General features: G+C 41.7%; 3 protein-coding genes and 1 long non-coding RNA gene across 4 annotated transcripts; 2 read left to right on the top strand and 2 right to left on the bottom strand.

Moving 5' to 3' along the window:
• Positions 1–47: 47 nt before the first annotated feature.
• ddit4 (DNA-damage-inducible transcript 4) lies at positions 48–2,214 on the bottom strand. The gene is made up of 3 exons (XM_034570637.1): positions 2,052–2,214; positions 1,639–1,858; positions 48–1,157 (listed from the first exon to the last, which is right to left on the bottom strand). The coding sequence occupies exons 2-3, from the start codon at positions 1,829–1,831 to the stop codon at positions 661–663; spliced, it is 690 nt and encodes a 229-aa protein (XP_034426528.1). The 5' UTR covers positions 1,832–1,858; positions 2,052–2,214; the 3' UTR covers positions 48–660.
• On the top strand, positions 1,027–2,000 carry LOC117752912. The gene is made up of 2 exons (XR_004612162.1): positions 1,027–1,162; positions 1,644–2,000. It is a non-coding gene; the product is annotated as an uncharacterized LOC117752912 (long non-coding RNA).
• A 1,370-nt stretch (positions 2,215–3,584) lies between the features above and the next one.
• anapc16 (anaphase promoting complex subunit 16) lies at positions 3,585–6,986 on the bottom strand. Its single transcript, XM_034570642.1, has 4 exons — positions 6,848–6,986; positions 6,472–6,625; positions 4,298–4,372; positions 3,585–4,211 (listed from the first exon to the last, which is right to left on the bottom strand). The coding sequence occupies exons 2-4, from the start codon at positions 6,611–6,613 to the stop codon at positions 4,102–4,104; spliced, it is 327 nt and encodes a 108-aa protein (XP_034426533.1). The 5' UTR covers positions 6,614–6,625; positions 6,848–6,986; the 3' UTR covers positions 3,585–4,101.
• A 131-nt stretch (positions 6,987–7,117) lies between these two features.
• ascc1 (activating signal cointegrator 1 complex subunit 1) lies at positions 7,118–19,049 on the top strand. Its single transcript, XM_034570635.1, has 10 exons — positions 7,118–7,525; positions 7,917–8,019; positions 8,131–8,228; positions 8,326–8,504; positions 8,583–8,716; positions 9,514–9,633; positions 9,727–9,851; positions 10,489–10,562; positions 11,229–11,373; positions 18,803–19,049. The coding sequence occupies exons 1-9, from the start codon at positions 7,411–7,413 to the stop codon at positions 11,343–11,345; spliced, it is 1,065 nt and encodes a 354-aa protein (XP_034426526.1). The 5' UTR covers positions 7,118–7,410; the 3' UTR covers positions 11,346–11,373; positions 18,803–19,049.
• The last annotated feature ends 581 nt before the right edge of the window (positions 19,050–19,630 follow it).

The raw sequence follows: 19,630 nt of genomic DNA, 5'->3' as shown, positions 1-19,630 counted from the left end.
AACTAGATCTGACCGGGTTCATGAAATAAGCCGACAGAGAAGAGAGCTGTAAAAAAAATAATTTATTTGCGATCATGAAAATACAAACTCAGTGCAATGTTATGAGTATTTGAATATCAAATAAATAAAGTTAAAAGCAGGACAGGGCTACACAGATACAGGATCAAGTTACATTGGAATCATTAGCCACAGCTTTACACATATACTGCACAAGGCAAGCACTGGTAGTCCTTTGTTTCAGTCACTATAAAAAGGTCCCTAATGGTTTGCTTATGGTACAATTCATCACGTACAATCAGTTAACTGCATTGTGAAAAAAAAGAAATAAAACAATGGTTTTCAATGAATATAACCATAGAGCTAGCTGCCATCATGTGGTTTCAATAGAAACTGAGGTACACACTTTAATACTCGCAAAGAAATGCTATTAACCATATATAGCATGATAGTTACATGTTGCAATTGAAAATATGAAAATGTCGATGAGTAGCAACATCCGCTCACGTACCATAACCTTCGACTACCGTACAGTAGAGTCATCATCCTGACTAAGTGCATCCTCACACCTTACACAGAAGGCATTACACACACAGTAAGAGTACTGAGGCCCTTCTGGGAGATTTACTGGGCATTTCTAAGAATGAAGATCCCTTGCATTTCTCAACATTCCTCAATGAGCAGTTCTTCAGAACAATACAGTTTCTTCTTAATCACGCGGAAACCAGTCCGAAGTTTAATCTCTTGTCTCACTACTGGAGCGGAAGGAGACTTTGTGCTAAAGAGTCCTTGGATTTTGGGCCACAGCCCGTCCGACTCCAGCCTCAACACCAGAGTCAGCTGGAAGGTGGGGACCAGGTAGGGGTCTACGGACAGCTGCCCCATGCTCTCACAGACGGCCCCGTGCTCCACACACAGGTCAATGAGGGCCCCCCTCAGGCCGCAGGGCTCGCTGGCCGCCAGGTGAAGGAGCTCCTGTCCGATGTGCTCCAGGAGTTTCTCGGGGATGAGCAGTTTGGTGCAGCGCAGGGCGCAGTCTGAGTCTTTGGCTTCTCGCAGGCTTGCTTCTATGAGTTCCACTACGTCTTTCAAGATCGTCTCCTCCATTGGGTCATAAAACAGGTCTTCATCGGAGGGAGACAGGTCACTGATGTCGGAGCCTGTTGTGAAGACACACTGGGTTAGAACTGGAACCGGGCATCGAGGGGAGAATAATAAAATCCACGTCTAACAAAAAGATTGCAAGTAGGGCTGGGCGATATTCAACCAAAAGTTCGATATAGAAAATAAACTTTATTTATATAGCACCTTTAAAAAACGGTGTTAACAAAGAGTTTTGGCAGACAAAGGATACTCAGGGGAACACTGGTAAAAACATTTTTAGATGAACGCAATAAAAAGATACTCAGATGACTTCAAATATTCATTGTTATAACATAATTATTATTATTTCTTTTAAGTTTAAAAACAAATTTTTGCTCCTGAGTTAAAGTTGTGGTTTTAAATCACTTTACCAGCAGTTTGCACAATGCACACGTTATATAATGGGACTTTGGAATGAAAATAACATTGCACTAATCATAGATATCGTTTTATCATCGCCCAGCCATTGTTAGTGGATGCCTCTGCAGCACTGCTTACCTGAGTCTGACAGATCACTCCTGCTGCCATTGTTGTAGCCCAGCTCCAGGCTGCTGCTGCTGCTGGTGCTGCTGCCGTTTCCAGATGTGCTGAAGTCGGCGAGTCGCTGCACCAGTTTGCCCCAGGACAGCCTCCTGTCCACCGGGGAGTGGGGGGAGCCGCTGGCCTCAGTGGGTGCACAGAGAGCAGGCATGGTTTGTCCTCTTCTGTGGTCGGATTGCTAACCAGGAGAAACAAAGACAACAGGTCAGTGAACGTGAATGACTTGCTAACAGATAAAACAGGAAAGTTGAAGCAAAGCTAGCTCCAGACATCTTTGTTAAGAAGTAGCTAGCAGGTAGTTGAGAAGCTGTTTAATCTGTTATAATAAGCTAACAAGCTTAGAAAACTAGCACTTGTGACCCAATACTTACAGCTTGTGTTAAGACGAGGCTGTGTGAGTCCGTTGAGTGTCTCAGGTTGTTTATTTCCAACGGTTATTGTCTCGCAAAACAACAATCTGCTGTCTCCTGCGTCTCCTCTGTTCCTCATCAGCTGTCCGAGCTCCGAGATCCGTCCTGCAACAATGCTTATATACTGGCTGCCGGGCCCCGCCCCCCGCCTCCCGGGCCAGCCAATCAAAAAGAGAGGCACGCCATCTGACCCAGTGTCCTGCCTGGTAACACAGAGAAGGAGAGGAAAACAGCAAGAGGAGGAGGAGGAGGGGGAAGAGGGGGATGGTGGCGATGAAGAGCAGATCCCAGTGTTGTGGAAATGTACAGAGACTTGCCTGCATCAGATTGTGTTGCACCTCTTTGTTTGTTTCATGTATCCCACCACCTCAGCATGGGTGAATATATGTGCTGCTGTGTGTGTTTGTGTGTGTGTGTGTGCAGCCCCACTGTTGAGAGCCTGGAACAGAGTCCATGCAGGCTGAGCTCAGCCTGATCAGTGTTGCAGTGCACATTACGTCACTTGTTTTGCAGGAGCATTACATCAGATTTCTCTCAGCAGCCACACAGGGGTGCAAACAACAAGATCTGCTGCATAGTGCAACACTGCGTATATGATGGAACGGCAATAACATGATATTGTACCCTGTAAAGATATGTGACAGCTCTTTGTCCTCGGATAGCACAAAGAAAACCTGCAGAGCAGTAGGAATACAGTACAGTATACATTCAATTATTTATCTTGCATTTGTTGTTCACCCCGACTTGAGGTAGAAGCACAAGCAAACAGCAAGCACAGTGGAAATGTGCACAGTGCATTGCACAAACTGCCTGGTGTTGTGTTTCTCTCTGGCAGGGCCGCACTGTGGCGTACTGCAAGGTTTGCACAGAGAAAACTTTTTGGAGACTCGCCCCATATGTGCTGCGTCGCTGCACGTGAGTGGGATGGGCTGTTCTTTTTGTCAGGGAGGAACTGAAAGACGTAAACACGTTTAGGCACAGTATGTTCTGAAGGGGGGGGATGTTATGAGTTCACCGTCACAAAGTTTGGGTGGGGGAGGAAAAGTTTGCTCCCTTTTGTTTTTCAGCCAAAAGGACGAAGGGTACAGGCAGCTCGTGGAAAAGACACACTTGTAAAAGTTACAGTAGTTCCAAGAAAGTTGTGCTGTTGTTCAAGAAGGAATTTTGAGCTGCAGCTTAATAAAAGGTGTGTCCTGTAATGTTCAGGGCTTTCAGACATTTACACTGAACAGTACGTTCTGTACGTGCCCTCCCCGCATTTGTTTAAAAAAACACTCACTCACTGAGCAAAACACCCAGATCTGCATCTTTCCTCGCTGAACATGCACCGCAGGCACGTGACACTGAATCCATCACATCCATTAGTGTCAGGCTTCAGCTCGTTCAAGTGACGGAAAAACATTAAAAAACAAACAACATGCAAATTGAATCTATCCCCCTATAGTTTGGGACAGACTACACGACACAGAGAAAACAAACAGAAGCAGAGCCATGACATGTCGACGTGTGACTTTATTTACAAGCTTTCTTTGTTTTCGCAGAGAGCGAGCAGCGACCAGGATCCACACAGAGAGGAGGGTGGACTGAACAGGCACCGGGTTTTCAGATTCAGGAGTTACAGAACAGCCAAGTGGAAAAACAACATCTCACTTCAGGGGATTTATTACGTTAGCAAAGATAGTTTTCTTATCTCAGCCTTAGAGCAGACTGGACTGGCAACACTTTATCAGCTTAAACCAGTTGAAAAGTATTAACAATCTATTACAAAAGTTGAATTTGTTGAAGTTATTATAGAAGATTTTAAGTTGAGAAGAGTTTATCTAAATGTGCAGGGAAGTAAACCATGTTCATACAATAAAAGGAGTGATGAAATATTACATCTCCAGGTAACATTTCACACATAAACCCATAAAAGGAGGGATATAATTTATGAACTGAAATAAAAGTAGCTCCTTCCCTTTTCCTTATATTTGTCTGATTTATTAACCAAAGGCATCTGGGTCATCTTTACTTAAGACGGTGTAAATCCCAGCAGCTGTTCGATTGGTTTGTATCGCCACTCGTCCGCTTCCAGCTCCTCCACCAAGCTCGCCAGCTTCTCCATTCGAGACACTTGTTGATCTGGGGGAATGTAAAACAGTTGGTGTAATGGTCTTTATTGGAGCATGCAAAACAAACAGATTCTGCATATACAGTTACTGGCTTACCGTGTTTGACCTGTTTCAGTGTTGAGGCCACTTGGTAGCTGAATACAGACTCGCATAAAAATCTATCGGAGCCATCTGAAAAGACACACACAAAAGTGGAAATTTAAAGATTTCTTCAGAAGATTTAACCGCCGAGTTGGAAAATGAGGCTGTCAAGCTTTTTCAGGAAATGGATCTCCATGTTAAATGTTTTGCAATTTCAGTAAAAAGGCCCATTCAGAGTTATGAAATAGTCAAAAACAAGACAACAAAGAGGAGCAGCTTGAGACCTTCAGCGTCACTGTGCTCCTATTCATCACTTTGTTGGTCGTTTTTCCAATTCACGGTGCTCTGCTGCCAAAATAATCACGTTAATTAGTGTAGTTTGAGCTGCACAGGCAACAAGGGGGAGTAAAGAGCCAGGTGGCCTTTCGCTCCCATAAACAAATCCTGTGTGCGGGGCAATGACGAGCCAGTGAATGAAGCACGAGGGTGGATCAGTGGACTTGGCTGCCGGCTTAAAGCTGGATTTAGGTAAAACAGAGAATAGACACATTCAAAATAAATGTTTCAAAGTGCGGATTGTCAAAAGCTTTGTGATGAAGAATTATTTTAGTCCCTGGTTTTGCCAATAATTCAACTTCACAATAATGAAGATTATCAACACAAGTTTCCCAAATTTCAACTGTGTCTTAAACCAGTAACCAATGGAAGAAGTACTTAGATCTTTTACTTAAAATAGCAGAACTATGTACATTTACTCAATCACAAGTAAAAGTTGTCATTAAACAATTTACACGTGTATAAGTATATAAGAGTTTAAATATCAAAATAGACTAATAGTACCAAAAGTAGAATTACTCATTATGCAGATCAGTCCATTAATATAGGCTGGTTTAGCATTATCGGTTAATCAATATGTAAATAACTTAAACATTGCTGCTGGTAAACGTGGGGCAAATTACATTAACTTTACTTAGTTATGGGTTGCTTAGCTTTTAATAATATATCATAAATATTGATTATGTTCATTACTAATCAGAAAGTCACTTGTTATCAAAAGCCGTATTCAGTGTAGTGGAATAAAGACGACAATAATTCCTCTCAAAATGTAGTGGACTAGAAGTAGTATCCAATAGAAACACTCATGCAAAGTACTGGTAACAAATACTAAATTAATTTAGATTTCACTGCTGCATCTGCATTTATTGAAACTTAGGAAACAGGATCAAAGGTCACAATTGTGAAACAAATTTTCCGATGGTGAATAAAAGACGCTTGGCTGCATTTTTAAATGTCGTTGAGGAAGCTGCAATAACTGTTGAGTTTGTCTTGTAAGCATCAGTCAGACAAACGGGTGCTTAGCTCTGTGATCTCAATGCTTCATTCAGCACATAATCTGCAACTCTCTGGGGAAATCATGTTGCATTTGCACCAGAGGCACCAAGTGTCTGAGACCAACCCATGTGGCTCGGTTCTCTCTATGTGAATGTAACACTAGCATTTATTATTTTATTTCATTTAATCTTTACTTATCAGATGTGATTGAGACTGAAATCTATTTTTCAAGAGAGCCCAGAGCACAAGAAAACATTCACGATCAGATATACACACAATTAGCAAACAGAAATAACACAACAAATTGCAAGAGTCCTAAAACATCAAGATAATTAAGTTGTAAAATATCCAATGTGAATGAACGCCTTCAGTTCAAAAGGCAGTTTGAAGTTCATTCCACTGAAAGAGACGCGTAGCATTAAAACCCAGTTGTGTGAAGATGAGTGGGTACATGAGGTGAAGTCATTGATGGATCTGGGTTTGTAGTTGTTGAAAGAGATGTGAGGTCGTTTGGGAACTTAAACACTAGACTAGAGCTTTATGAATAAATATGAGACGATAACTTCACTTTGTCTGCAGAGGAGATCATCCAGTGTTGTTGATACAGGGACCAATGAGGAGTAGGACATTTGTCCTTGCTGATAAAGCATTATACACTGTGATAAACAGGGTTTACCTGAAGTAAGGATGGAGCAGAGTGACATTTAGAAGCAGACACAGCCTTTAACTCTTTAATGTTACTGGTCCTTTATGTTTGTATGGTTCAGCAGGAGTGATCCCCCCCCCCACCCCCCTCATCTCTTGCCTAATTGTGAAGACAGAGAGGAAGATGGCCACAGATCAGTGGAGAATCTTACCTTCCATCATCTCTCCTGCACCTTTAGGATATGTGTACAGCACTTTCCTGGGGGGGATGAGCTCTGAGGCGCTGAATCCGGATCCTGTCACCGAGCTGCCGCTGACACCCCCCGCAGAGGAGGACGAAGAGGAGGCAGCCATCGTGTTAGAAACCTTTAAAACACAAACACAAACACACACACAGACACGAGGCTCAGTTAGATGAACCAACGTATCAACTCTAACGCTAGTGGGCTTATGGAACAAACAGCTGTGAGTGGCTAGCAAGGAAGCTAACGACCCTGCTAACAGCAATAAAGTCAACAACCAGCCGCCATTAGTGTCATAAGACACATCACATACATTATTAGTCTATTTTAAACTATATGAACCAACCGTTGTTGTCCAGGTGAATCTGCATCGACTCTAAATCCGCGCAGTTCTTTCTGTTGTTTGTTTGTGTAGTTGTGGTCTTACTACCACTTTGCGACACATGCAGCGTTTTACGCTCCGACAGCAGATTTTAAAACTATGCGGATGAAACGCTGCCACCGCTTTTAAAGGGAGTGGTCGATCCTTTCTGTTTGTAGATCTGCTCACGAGAAACCAGCGGAAACGTCGACCCAATTGTACGTCACGACGCTGAAGTCAGACTCCGAGTCGACAGTGAAGTTATACTATAGAAAATAAAGGTTTTGAACTTTTGAGAATGGGACTCGAACTTCGATGAAACTTAAACTAAAATGTCTAAAACTATTTCACTGTATTAAAGCGTAAACAAACGGAAAATGTGTACTTTTCAATCTTTCTCCTAGCTATCGAATTGGAAGCTAACTTCAAAGTTGTTTGAAACGTCATCAGCAAGTGAGCTAGCTCGCTAAATTAGCAACGAGCTAACCAGAGACTTGCCTGTGTTGTTAGCTGTGCTTAGCCTCAGCTAACGTTGTCAAGTTTGCACTATGGAGGTTTTACGTCCATCGCTTATCAATATAAATGGAAGAATATACCGAAGAAACGTCATCAAGGAGGAACAGTATGAGGAAGAGGAGGATTTCTCCTACATGGATCCTTCAGGTTAGTGTTGACAGACAGCAGAACTTCACTTACTCAGTTTATTAGGTACATCAAGCTAATGCAGTCTAATACAGAAGGGCTGTCATAAATAACACCGTCATGAAATGTACATTGTGTTGAACTGTACTGAATAGTGTTGACAGGGGTTCCTATTATTGTGATCATCCCATTCAAATCAATGAGGGTGGGCTAATCAGCAGAAAACACCTCACAACATCCCCCAGGAAAGACCATGAAGCTGAATCAACACCTTTTCATCACAAAACTTTACATTGAACCCTTCATAATTGGAGGGCTTATTGTAAGACTGCTCTATTTGATTGATTAGTGCTGTCAGGCTTTAGCAACAATAGGAAGAAACCAATACCTTATTTGTATGTTTGTTATTTAGAGAGCGAAGAGCTCGCGGCAGAGGAAACCTGTGATACCCTCCTCATTGAACAGATTGATAAAGGATACCGCTGTGCCATCGACGTCCCAAGTGTCCTTTACAAGTGAGTGATCTATAAAATGAATATGTTGCAATGGTTCTGCACATGAGTTTTTTTTTTTCCAAGCAGCACAACCTGAGTCTGTGTTTCCTCGTTTGCTTCATTTCTCCGCAGATACATCATCGGGAAAAAGGGAGAGACACGCCGACGTCTAGAGGCGGACACAAAGACGTCGATCAACATCCCGAAACAAGGGGTGGAGGGACAGATTGGTGAGGATTAATCAAACCATCATAACACAGATGAAAACAGATGAGAGGGCACATCCTGAAAGAGATTTTCTCTCAACTTGCCTCCATCTTCTCACAGTTATCACAGGCTCCCACAAAGCTGCCGTCTCATCTGCTGTCACTCGAGTTGAGGTCCTCCTCGACAGTTTCCGTAGAAAGCAGCCTTTCACGCACTTCCTGTCATTTCCTCTGACTGATCCCAAAATTCAAGAAGGATTCCTTCGGTTTAAAGATGAGGTGTTGCAGAAGTGTTCACAGGTATGTTGTTTTATATGTGTGGCACATTATATTGTTCTTAAAGTCTATGTTGCCAAATTGTTGTATCTCGATGTGTAGGATCTTGGAGTAGATGGAAGCATCTTTCAGAACCCTGCAAAGCTTCATCTGACAATCGGCACGATGTCTCTGTTAAATGAGATGGAAGTGAGAAAAGCATGTGAACACCTCCAAGAGTGTCAAAACGTCCTCAGGTGGGTGCCAGACAAAGACACTATATCACACTCAGATTTTAACTGTATAACTAAATAAATTACGTCTTTATTTGAGTTGAAAATTCTAAACTAAAAGCCCATGAAAACAAAGAATAAATTCATCCTACAAACAAGTATTACCTGTGTAGCTGAAGCCTAATAAAACTTACTCCTCTCTGCCACAAAACTCTATTGTCTAGCTTACATGTTCCTAAATGGCAATAAACATGGGTACTGGAGTTAAGTTGTAGATAAGCCCACTTGCACCTTCCTGCTGTAAATACTCACCAGAGCTCCATATGTACTGTGGAAAGTGGTCCCCAACAAAACACCAGTTTGAGTCATCTTTGCTAAAAACTACCGTGCCCAGTTTTAGGAAATTAATCAGCCTGATTTTCAATTGAAAGTATATATTTTTGACTTATTTTAAAGACGTCTTCAGCTTTGACGGATGAACCCTGGATAGAGAGGGGGTTTGGCAGTTGGAAAGTATTGTGAGACTGTTGTTGGTTTTAGTTCATTGATGGAATTTTGGCTTAGAAAAATATAGATTATCACCAGCCTTATCCTTTTAATGAAATTTGTACTTTTTAGAAAGGGAAATTAGATTACATGTAATCAGATTGGATTTGATTGCGTAGATTAGATGAGGTAAACTTGATTGAGCTAAAAAAATGTGTGGTGTCACAAGCCAAGTCTGCTGAACAGCCAAAACAGAGAGCTGCAGTGTAAATTGAAGGGGCAACACTGAACTATAATGCTGGTTTGTGATTGTGTTTTGTGTTGTCGCACATCAGGGAAATCGCTGGAGGAAAACCTCTGCCGCTGGAGGTGACGGGTATAGAGTACATGAATGATGACCCAGCCATGGTGGATGTGTTATACGCCAAAGTCAATGTGAAAGACAGATCTGACAAGTAAGTGGATTAGTGATAAACCCTGTGGAGAGATAAGTAAATCAAAAAAGCTGACAATCTCTTTTCCTTTTTTGAAATATGATCACACTTTAGGTTACAGGTGGTCGCAGAGCGGCTGGTCGAGCACTTTGTGTCGGCCGGGCTGATGGTCAGGGAGTGGGACAGAGTGAAGCTGCACGGCACTGTGATAAACACTCTGTTCAGGAGGGACGCCACAGGTAAAAACATTACATACACATGACGGGCTAACGCAAAACAGCATCTGTGCCTGTCGCTTGTGTGAAAACAAACTCGCCAACCAGCTGTGATCCCATTGGAGCCTCCTGCCCTGAACCCATTTGCCAATGTGCCCTTATTGTGTTTTGGCTCGGACTGGATCTGCAGTGACGACAAAGCTTAATGTCGGACAATTCCAGCTACAGATTCCTGAGGAGAGGCAGGATCGGGCTGCTAGCTCCGTGTTTGGCCACAGCTCTGTTTACATGCTCCAAACTGCGTGTTTTTCCAAGTACTGTGACAATGGCTTCATTCATTTTGGCCATGGATCAAGTCCAGCCCCAGTTCGCAAATTTGTACTGAGCTGAGCAGCAACACAACACAAGAGAGGCGCCGTGTCACTGCCGACCATGTTTACCAGCATGTGGCTACATCCTATTCAAATTCGATGTTCTTTTTTTTTTTCACAGGCTAATTTGACAGACTAACTGACCTTGATCTCCCCTTATTATTGTACTACAGCCGAACAACTGTGTCAGCAAGTAAACACGTTTATTTGATCAGGAGATAACAGGTCCACATGTGTTTGTCCTGTGCTACGTTTTCGAGCTTGTCTTTTTAACTCCGGTGTTTTTCCAGGTGAGGACACAGGCAGCTCCAAACGACAAACCATGAACGAAAGAGAGGCTTTCGATGCCAGGAACGTATTAAAGGTGCGAGGGAAGTTTTGTCCTGCCTTTGCTTTCAAAATAATAAATCTCAAACATTCACATGTGACCTCACAGCGGTTTTCCTACATCTATCACAGGATCATTTACACATGAGGATTGTTTTACATTGTTTTTAGCTTTTGTCTAAATGAACCACAAAAATATGGGCTTGCTTAGAAACTCTGTTGCATAAACACAAGTCTTTAAACACTGAGTATTTGATCTGTGCGAAGTGGCTGTGAATGTTTCGTAAAAGATCCTGAAATTGTTGGACACAGTTCGTTGAAAGAAGTGAGGAAAGAGGGTGTCGGAGATTCTCTAGTGATGAAGTATACTGACGCCTTTTAAATTTCAGAGAAGAATGATCGATTCATGTTTTTTTTTAATGAAACACTTGACAAAATATGATTGTAAAGTCTGTAGAGTGATGTCTCACCCCAAATTGACACAGCAGATAGAAAGCATGTGTTTAAAAACCAAATCCTTGATTTTCTTTCCTCTGAAAATGACACAAAGGTGTTAAAGCAAATCTTCAGTCACCCGTAACTATGGTAATGTAATGTTTGCACACACTAACCTTCGTTTCTCTAAATCTCTCACCGGTTAAAACCTTTTTTGTTATTGAAAAGATGCATTAAATGTAATTTATATTTGCTGTTTTCGTGACAGGAATTCGGCGCTCATCGTTTTGGAGAGTTTGAGCTGAAGACTGTCCTGCTGTCCCAGAGATATTCCACAGATTGTACAGGTTACTACACGTCTGCAGGGAGCATCAGCTTCTCATGAGATACTAAAGCGCTGACCTTATTCTGAGGTAAGAAACTAAACAAAAGAGAAATACAGTTTCTAGTTTAAAAGGAACACTGAAGCGTTCTCAATGGTGTTGTCCAGTAGGTGGCAGGAGAGGACATCTTGTTTTATGGAACAAAAATCCTGATACATCTGTAACCAGATTCCTGGGGAGCAGTTTAAGGAGGAAAACTAAAATGATCAGAGTGCAGAAAGATCGAAAGTTGAAAATAAAGCTCATTTAACAGATGAAACAGCCATGCAACTTCTTTCTGGTTAAGAGAGCTGAATTTCGTTTTTTGTACTACTCCAAACAACTGATTCTCTTTAAGGAATCAGAGTCTAGCATTTAAGAAAATTACACTTAAGTACTTATGTAAGTGACAAGAGAAGGACTCATCAAAAACGTTTGCCTCGACCTTGAAAACAATGGGTTTATTTGTGCAGAGATTTTATTTTGTATGAGATTCTCAGTAAAATAATGTTCCTTTGTGAGCAACAGAAAAGGAGATGAGACAACCACTCAATGTTCACATTCACACTTATGGGCAATTTAGAGTCACTCATTGACCCAACCTGAGTGGGAGGAAACTGGAGTACCTGGAGAAAACCCTCGCAGGCTCTGGGAGAACATTCAAAAAAGAGTCTGTGGCTTTACCCAGAACTTTATCGCTGTTGGGTGCTAAGAACTGGCATATACTTTTACTCAAGTAAAGGATTTGATTACTTCTTCAACCACTGTTTGACCATCCACTTTTTGTCACGTGTTGTCATCCAAATACCAAGTTACCCCACTAGCTGACAACAATTTAATGTGATGTGTGGAAAAGTGTTTTTTCTTACTCATTGTAGCTGTTTTCAGACATGAATTCCAGAAAATGTCTGGAAAATTGGGTCCAGAAGATTTCTGGGGTTTTCTTTTGAGATATGAAAAAACGAGTTTGCCCGAGTCAGACGAGTTCACAACAACAGGAAGATTTCTGTGGCATCTGGGCAGAGCAAGCAGGAGGCAGGACATGACATGTGTTAGAAATGTCATCAACAAGCCCACTCGCTCGCTGTGAACTATCTTGACATTTACAAGAGGGCAGGCAGGAAAAGTTCCACACACTAACTAACTCAGACATTTGGGTTCCCACATGAAGCCCCTCTGGGAAAATGTTCATGTGTGACAGCAGCTTGTGAGAGTTAAGCGTCTCATTATTCAGGACATGTGAGGTTCCCAGGAAAAAGTCACAATAATCGTTTCCGAAGATAAATCGCGTGCCAAACCAGGAAGTGTTCATAGATGTTGAAACGAGCAGGTTGAGCTCCAGCTGATCACTTCTCATCTGCAAACTGGAGGTTATTTTAAGTCTTATCCATTTCCTCTCATCTCGCTGCCTCATGAATGTGTTAATGCATCATGGCATGATTTATTATACCAGTCTGGGTTTTTTTGGACTTCTTTATCAGTGTCCTTCCCACACGAACCACAACCTTGTCCCCACTCCCGTCTGCTCAGCGTCAGTGAATACAGACGTCGGACACAGCTTTTTTTTTCCAGCTCTCCCTTCAGCTGCCGACGTTCTCTGCTTTGCATTCAGCAGGGCGACTGCCGAGTGGCCTAAAGTTACACTGATGGAAACTGAGGGCACTTTTTTGTTTGTCAGCTCTGCCATCCCGTGCTGTCCACCCTCCCGTCTCAGCAGTGGCGTGATGTCTTTTTTTTTGCCTCTGCCCCTGGAGCCATGTCAACAGACACCATTAAGACAGGGACATGCAAATTTTGTCATCGGATACACAGGCAGCCAGGCAGCCAGTTGATGCCGTCCATGCATCGACTCCAACACCGTCTGGGCATAAAATGTATCTTTTCAGACCCAGAAAAGGAACCTGCTTATCCGCTCCCTGTCTCCTGGGAACATGCTTGTTAGTGGGTCAGGAGTACACATTCAGCTTAATGCCACTCGAAGGTAACTGATGCAGCGAGGATTCTCAGGATTGCCAATACTATTCGTCACAAGCACACAGAGAAAGAGAGAGGGAGAGAGAGAGAGAGAGAAGATGGTTTGGAAGTTAATGAAATTCAGTGCGACTGTGTGCGTCCTTGTTTATTTTGGCAGGGACATGATTAAGGACGTACTGGGCAGATGTCTTCACTAATGATCGCACTGAAAACACATGTGAGGGGAACATACGCCATCCGCAGCCAGACTGACTCAAGACAGATTCAATATGTCACGGGATTCATAAGGTTTATATTAACGCAAGATGTTCACACTCTGTGTTTATTTAAATGAGCAAATGTGGGTTTTGTTGTGTTTAGGGAAAATGTATCAACTGTAAGTCTAAAAATGTCAGAAAATATTAAGAAATGTGCAGCATTAAGCATTTATGATGTTAACAGTGTTTTGGGACAATAATAATATTACAATAATAATATATTATTACAGTTATGTTTGACTATGTTATCATTTATTTTGTGTTCATACAACAGAATACCATTATAGTTGCCCATACTAGGAATTATAGTTAATTATAATAAGGACAAAGCATTGCAGTGTGTTGTAGATCATTAATTGAATACTGCTCACAAATTTCAAACAGGGGGCATAAAGTGAATTGTTGAGGAAAAATGTGTCTCATAGTTTGTTGGTGCCCAAGGCAACATCTTTAAATCATTTGTTTTGTCCGACTGACAAAGCAACACCCAAAGTAATACAAATTTCAAAGATACAAAAAAAGAGAAACGCAGGAAAGTCTCATATTTTAAGCTGGAACGAGCAACTGTTTGGTAATTTTGGTTGATAATTGACAGGATTGATGATTGATTCTGCATTTTCTTCACATTCTAGTAAACATTATACATTTTAAAACACCTTTATGCGTTTATATGATTTCTAAAGATTTGTTAACGGCAGAATTGATTTGATTCTCTGATAAAATCATCTCGCTATTTGTGTGTGTGTGTGTGTGTGTGTGTACTTGCTTATGCACATACATCTTTGTTCTGTCACATCTCACCCTAATTAGTCATCTCTGTGCTTCCAGCTGTAGGGCCTTCCTGTCTGACCCTTGAGATTTCGAGTCCCCTCCAATAAGCCTGATAAATACGGCCCCTCACTCTGTTTCTCTTAATGTCGCCATGTTTCCTTTGCGGGTTTGTGTTCCTATTTCTGAAGATCTGAGGAGACACGAGAGCTGAGTTTCAATTCAAATGTTTCACAGTTTAATTGTCTTTGCAGCCACGTGTGCATGTGCTCGTTTACATGAGTCATATCATATGATTTGAAGTTGGTTCATGATCTACTCTTAAAACAAGCCTTTATGATGCAAAACCATCTGAGAACAGTTTCCCCTGTATTAAAAGTATAGGTGGGACTTTTTGAGTGAAAGCAAAACCGGTCTCATACATACTTGGTCAATAACCTGCAGTGAACCATTCAATAATAAGAATTCAAACCATGTTTGGTAAGTGGAGTCCCCTGTTATCTCACCCAAGTATTGTTTTGGCCTCTCTGCAATTTGCATATTTAATTTCATGCTAGTTTTTCGAAGAGGGATTTTACTTGATCCATGTCAAACTTTTTGAGCCCATTTTGAGTTTTGATATTCCGAACCACACGATGCAATTTTCCATAGTGTAATTAGAAATTAAGCTTTTATTCCGGAGGACTGGGGAGAAAGAGATGAGGCTTGAGAGACGTGACCTAGTAATTGAATAGATATGTTTGATTTGCATTCTCGGAGTAACGATTAACATGCATGAAATGGACGAAGCGCCTAATTGGTTTTTAAGGGAACAGTTTTACCTGCTTGTGCCTTAAGACAGTTGCTTAAACACATCTCCTGAAGCGCAGGTGCATTTAGGGGATGTCCAAAATGATCTTTGCCTGTTTAATGGTGGAAGAAAGGTCTGTGCACCAGGCGCATGGATCAAAAGACTCGCCCTTAGTCTTCATCATCAGTGAGTTTTGAGCGTAACATGCAATAAACCAATCAGAGCGCCATCCCCCAATCAGTTTAACGGCCATTTGTGCTTCGACGTAGCTGATTGCTGATGGTGGAGTTTAAAGATTGTAAGAGAGAAAACACGTCTCTGCAGGAAATAGATCTGCTTGCACTCGTGTGCAAAGTGAAAATGCCTGAGCAGCTGTGTGTTTAACAAGAGGACCTGTAGGGACCCTGGAAATTACACAAAAAGCAGTGCACCTGACCACACCTCATTTTGAGACCAACATGCACATGAGCACTTAAATGGGTGTGAGTGCATTTTCTGTCAGAACAACGTGGACGCTGGGCAGGAAAATGACAACGCTGTTCTGCGCCTGGTGTAAGATAGGTCCCTGGATGTCATGTTTTCTTTAAAATCCTCAGATTTGTTTTAACGACTTGTTTGATTGATCAAACACGTCTACTCGTGAGAAATCACAAAGGTACCCTATAAATAATTCTGCCAGACAAAGCCGACAAATCTTTGAAATTGGATCTCTTTGGCTGTGAAGTATGACAGCGTGCCTCCCTTTGATTGTTCTCTTATGTTGTCTGTGACTCTCCGTTTGAGTGTCAGTGCCATTTGAATTTCACACTAATCACTCCTCCACTGATGGGAATGAGCGGCCTTGATAGACAGCCAAGGCTAGAGCTTCTGAAATGTCTAATCTGTGTCTCCGGCGATGAGGCAGGTGATCCCCGCAGCAGCTCTTTATCATTCAGAGTGCCGAGTGCCGAGGCTGCCTGCAGCTGTCCACGTCTGTTTATTGCTGGAGGCATTCACACGCGGGGAGGAGAGGAGGAGAGGCGCAGAGCCGGGTGTGTTTGAACAGCAGGCAGTCATTCAGAGCTGCTGTTTACTTTATGCACTCTTTGCACAATAAGAGTTTAAATAAGGCTGCAACAAACTTTTTATAATTGATTCATCGCCACCACTTTCTTTTTGACAACTGGTTGATATATAAAATGTCAGGAAATGCTAAAATTGTTTACATTTTAGGCACCAACCAGGAGCATCACTCTTAATGTCCTTGTGTTCTGCACAATACAATGACAATAAAGGATTTCTATTTAATCCAGAATCCAAAGTTCTGTCTTGGAGTAAACGTTTGCAAACCATTTCAAGAAAGACAGAAAAATGGCTAATAGAGAAGTAACACATCTTTACATTTGAAAAACTGGTTCTAGTTTGTTGTGTATGTTTGGTATATTTAAATTTTCGATGAATTTGCTCAAAAGATTCAATATTTCCTGAAAATAAACCAAATATTTCCCCAGTGACATAAATGCAATTAACCACAGTTCAGTCAGACAACTCACGTTCAAACATTTATTGCAGCATTACAACAGGTTTAGTGTTTGGCGTCTAGGCTCCAACTTAATCACTCCCCCATATGATTACACAGGAATGATGGGAGTGATGAGCAAATACTTGTAACCCCCCGTTGGAGCCTACAGGTGGATGCTGGGGTGGTGGAGGGGCTGAAGTAACTGGTAGCCATACTGCTGCAGCAGTGTGAGCAAAGGGGATGATGGGAAATTCCTCTCTGGTTAAATAGACCACCTGATAAGGTGGGTGTGTAATATAGATGGTTGTGGAGAGTGAGGTATGTCACATGATGTATGTCACATGATGTATGTCACATGAGTGGCGCAGCGCAGCTCGAGTTGCCTGCCAGAACTAGCTCGCCGGCATCGCCACATTTAGCAATGCCAGCATGAGGACTGTTAAAGTAGATTTTATCTATTGAATTTATACTTCAAATTAATTCAGTCAGTCAGGGCATTAAAACAACATTAACAGCAGAACAAGCTGTGCCAATGGGATGTATCACCTTGCAGAGATCCTGTAGTTAACATGTTTGCAAACAGGTGCCAACATACACATCCAGCAGTGCAACATTCACTTTCATTTGGAGTTTGAAGTCCAATATTGACTCTTTGCGTTTTGCTCTGTTTTTGACGTCTCCTCAACTATCTGACTCTTTAGCTGCTAACGCCGCTGACTTCATTTGAGTGATGTTTGGCGCTGGGCTGAAAAGAATAAGATGAGCTGGAGACTGTTGAAACTCTCCTGTGAGCTGTGGGGATTTATTGATTAGAGCAGCTTCGAAGAATAAACAAAAGTCAAGACACAGATTGATGATGACGACGTTTCAACACTGTGCTCCTCTTGCTTTTGATCGGCTTAGAAGGTGATGGACTCCCTCACTGTGATCGATGCACATTTAATATGCAAAGGTGATGATTCACTGCTGTAAACACTCTCTATATTTAAAGCTATGACTCTTTAAATCCTCCTTTATTCAGATGTTTTTACTCATCCACTCCACAGTGTGGAATCATTTCACACAGCACTCAATGATGTGTCTCATTGGCAGAGTGAAGGTGACGGGGATTTGTCACTTATAGTTGCCGGTATAAGCTTTAGAACACGTGATGTGAGGAGTTGAGAACGTCGGCCAGCCTCTGCCTATTGTGCGCGTTTAATTGAAAAAGGTGAAGCCCTCTCTCCCGCCCGTGCTCCGGCTGCCCCGCAGTGCAAAGCAGCAGCCGCCGTGCTCGAAACCTGCTGTCACACCGCTCGCAGCTAACTTTGCACTTTTAATAGTCGTGTGACCCAGTTTGAATCCCATTGAATTAAATCTATACACATTTATAGCAGCTCCACTTACAGCTGTAAGTCACCCGAGATTACTCACTAAATATGTCCCGATATGGTTTCTCTCTCTCTCTCTCTCTCCGCAACTTTCAAAATAGTGTTTGATGGTTCTTCTATCCAGGAAAGTGCTCTCAGGCTGTATTTGCTCAGTTTCTTCTCTACAAACAAGCATCAGCAGTGGCTGTTTGTTAGAAATACAGTGGTGGCATGTTTGTTTTTATGCCTCAATATCCTTTTCATCGACTTAAACTTTACATAACTGGAATATACACATGTACAAGGGAAGTAGAAAATACATTCATAACAAAGAACCAAATACTTCTCCTTATCCTTGTAGCTCCAAATCCATCCCTCCATTCCATATACTAACAACAAGAGGGAGGAGCATATACATTTATTACAAAAGCATAAAATAATAAATCTGTATTTCTGATTCTATACAGAATATACACCCATTATACAGAACAAACTGACACATATACACTTGCACATATCAACTAGAATAAAAATATATAATGTTTAGCCTTTTATCAAGCAAAAGACAAAATGGAAAACACCATTTGTTGCAGCTTCTTATTTTATTTGTTATTTTTGGCTTTATTTTGATTAAGATCATTGTAAATTGAATATCTTGTGAATTTGGAACATTGGCCGGACAGAATAAGCTACTTTAAAAAATAATTTCATACATTTTCTAACATTATACAGTAAAAAATGTTTTTGCGATAAATGGCTAATAACAGATGAATCATTAATTGGAATAATCACACGTTGCTGCTTTTAAAGTACAAATAATGATTATGATTATGCGTTGCAGGTCCACGATGAACGAGGCAGGAGGTGCTACCAGATCTTTGCTGGTGAAGGGGCTCTCAGCTGACAGCAAAGCATTGTGGGAAACCGTTTTCAATTAGGCGATGAACATGAATGAACTTAAAACAAAGTGTCTTAGCATATTTCTTTCTGCTGAATCCTGCATTGGAACGAGTTTGGAGGATTATGTTTGTGTTTTCCTTCATGCTGGTTCATTTTGAACACTCGAAAATAAATGTGTAAAACATCCACTCACGGCCTGTTGCCATTAATTGTTGCGTACGGGGGAATGCCTGCAGCGATACTCCGCACATGTAAAACCTCGATAAGCAGTGAAGTTCGCGTTGCGCCTCACGAGCTGTTTGTGAGACGTAGAAGGGATGTGCTGTGTTTACATCATTAGACGGCAAATAATCAAAGATAAGCCAGTCTTCAAATGTTGCTGCAGTCTCGTCTGATGATATTTAAATGAAGCTTCCTCCCCTGAACTTCCTTTGTGCAAATTGATTATGCTCGGTGAACAGGATAGATCATTTTCTTTTATCAACATCTGCCGAGAGAGGAACTGGAGGAACTGATGACATCAGTTAATCCCTTTAGAATTAACGTCACTTGCACCGCTTAGCTCTGATATGAGAAAGAAAATGGTAAACAAGCTGCTTCCGTGTGTAAAATATAGGAGGCTGCACATTCAGTTTTGGTCTCGGGTCTATAAGTGATCAGGATTTGTTCAAATCAATAAAGGACAATGAATCAGCAGGAGAGTGTGATAATAAGCCCCTTCAGTGGCTGTAAAAACCAGGAATTTGCGTCATGAATCAGGATTAACTTC

The sequence above is a fragment of the Hippoglossus hippoglossus genome, chromosome 19, assembly GCF_009819705.1.
Source record: "Hippoglossus hippoglossus isolate fHipHip1 chromosome 19, fHipHip1.pri, whole genome shotgun sequence".
Classification (NCBI taxonomy): domain Eukaryota; kingdom Metazoa; phylum Chordata; class Actinopteri; order Pleuronectiformes; family Pleuronectidae; genus Hippoglossus; species Hippoglossus hippoglossus.
Note: the sequence above shows the minus strand (reverse complement) of the source record. Positions and strands in the feature narration are given on the sequence as shown.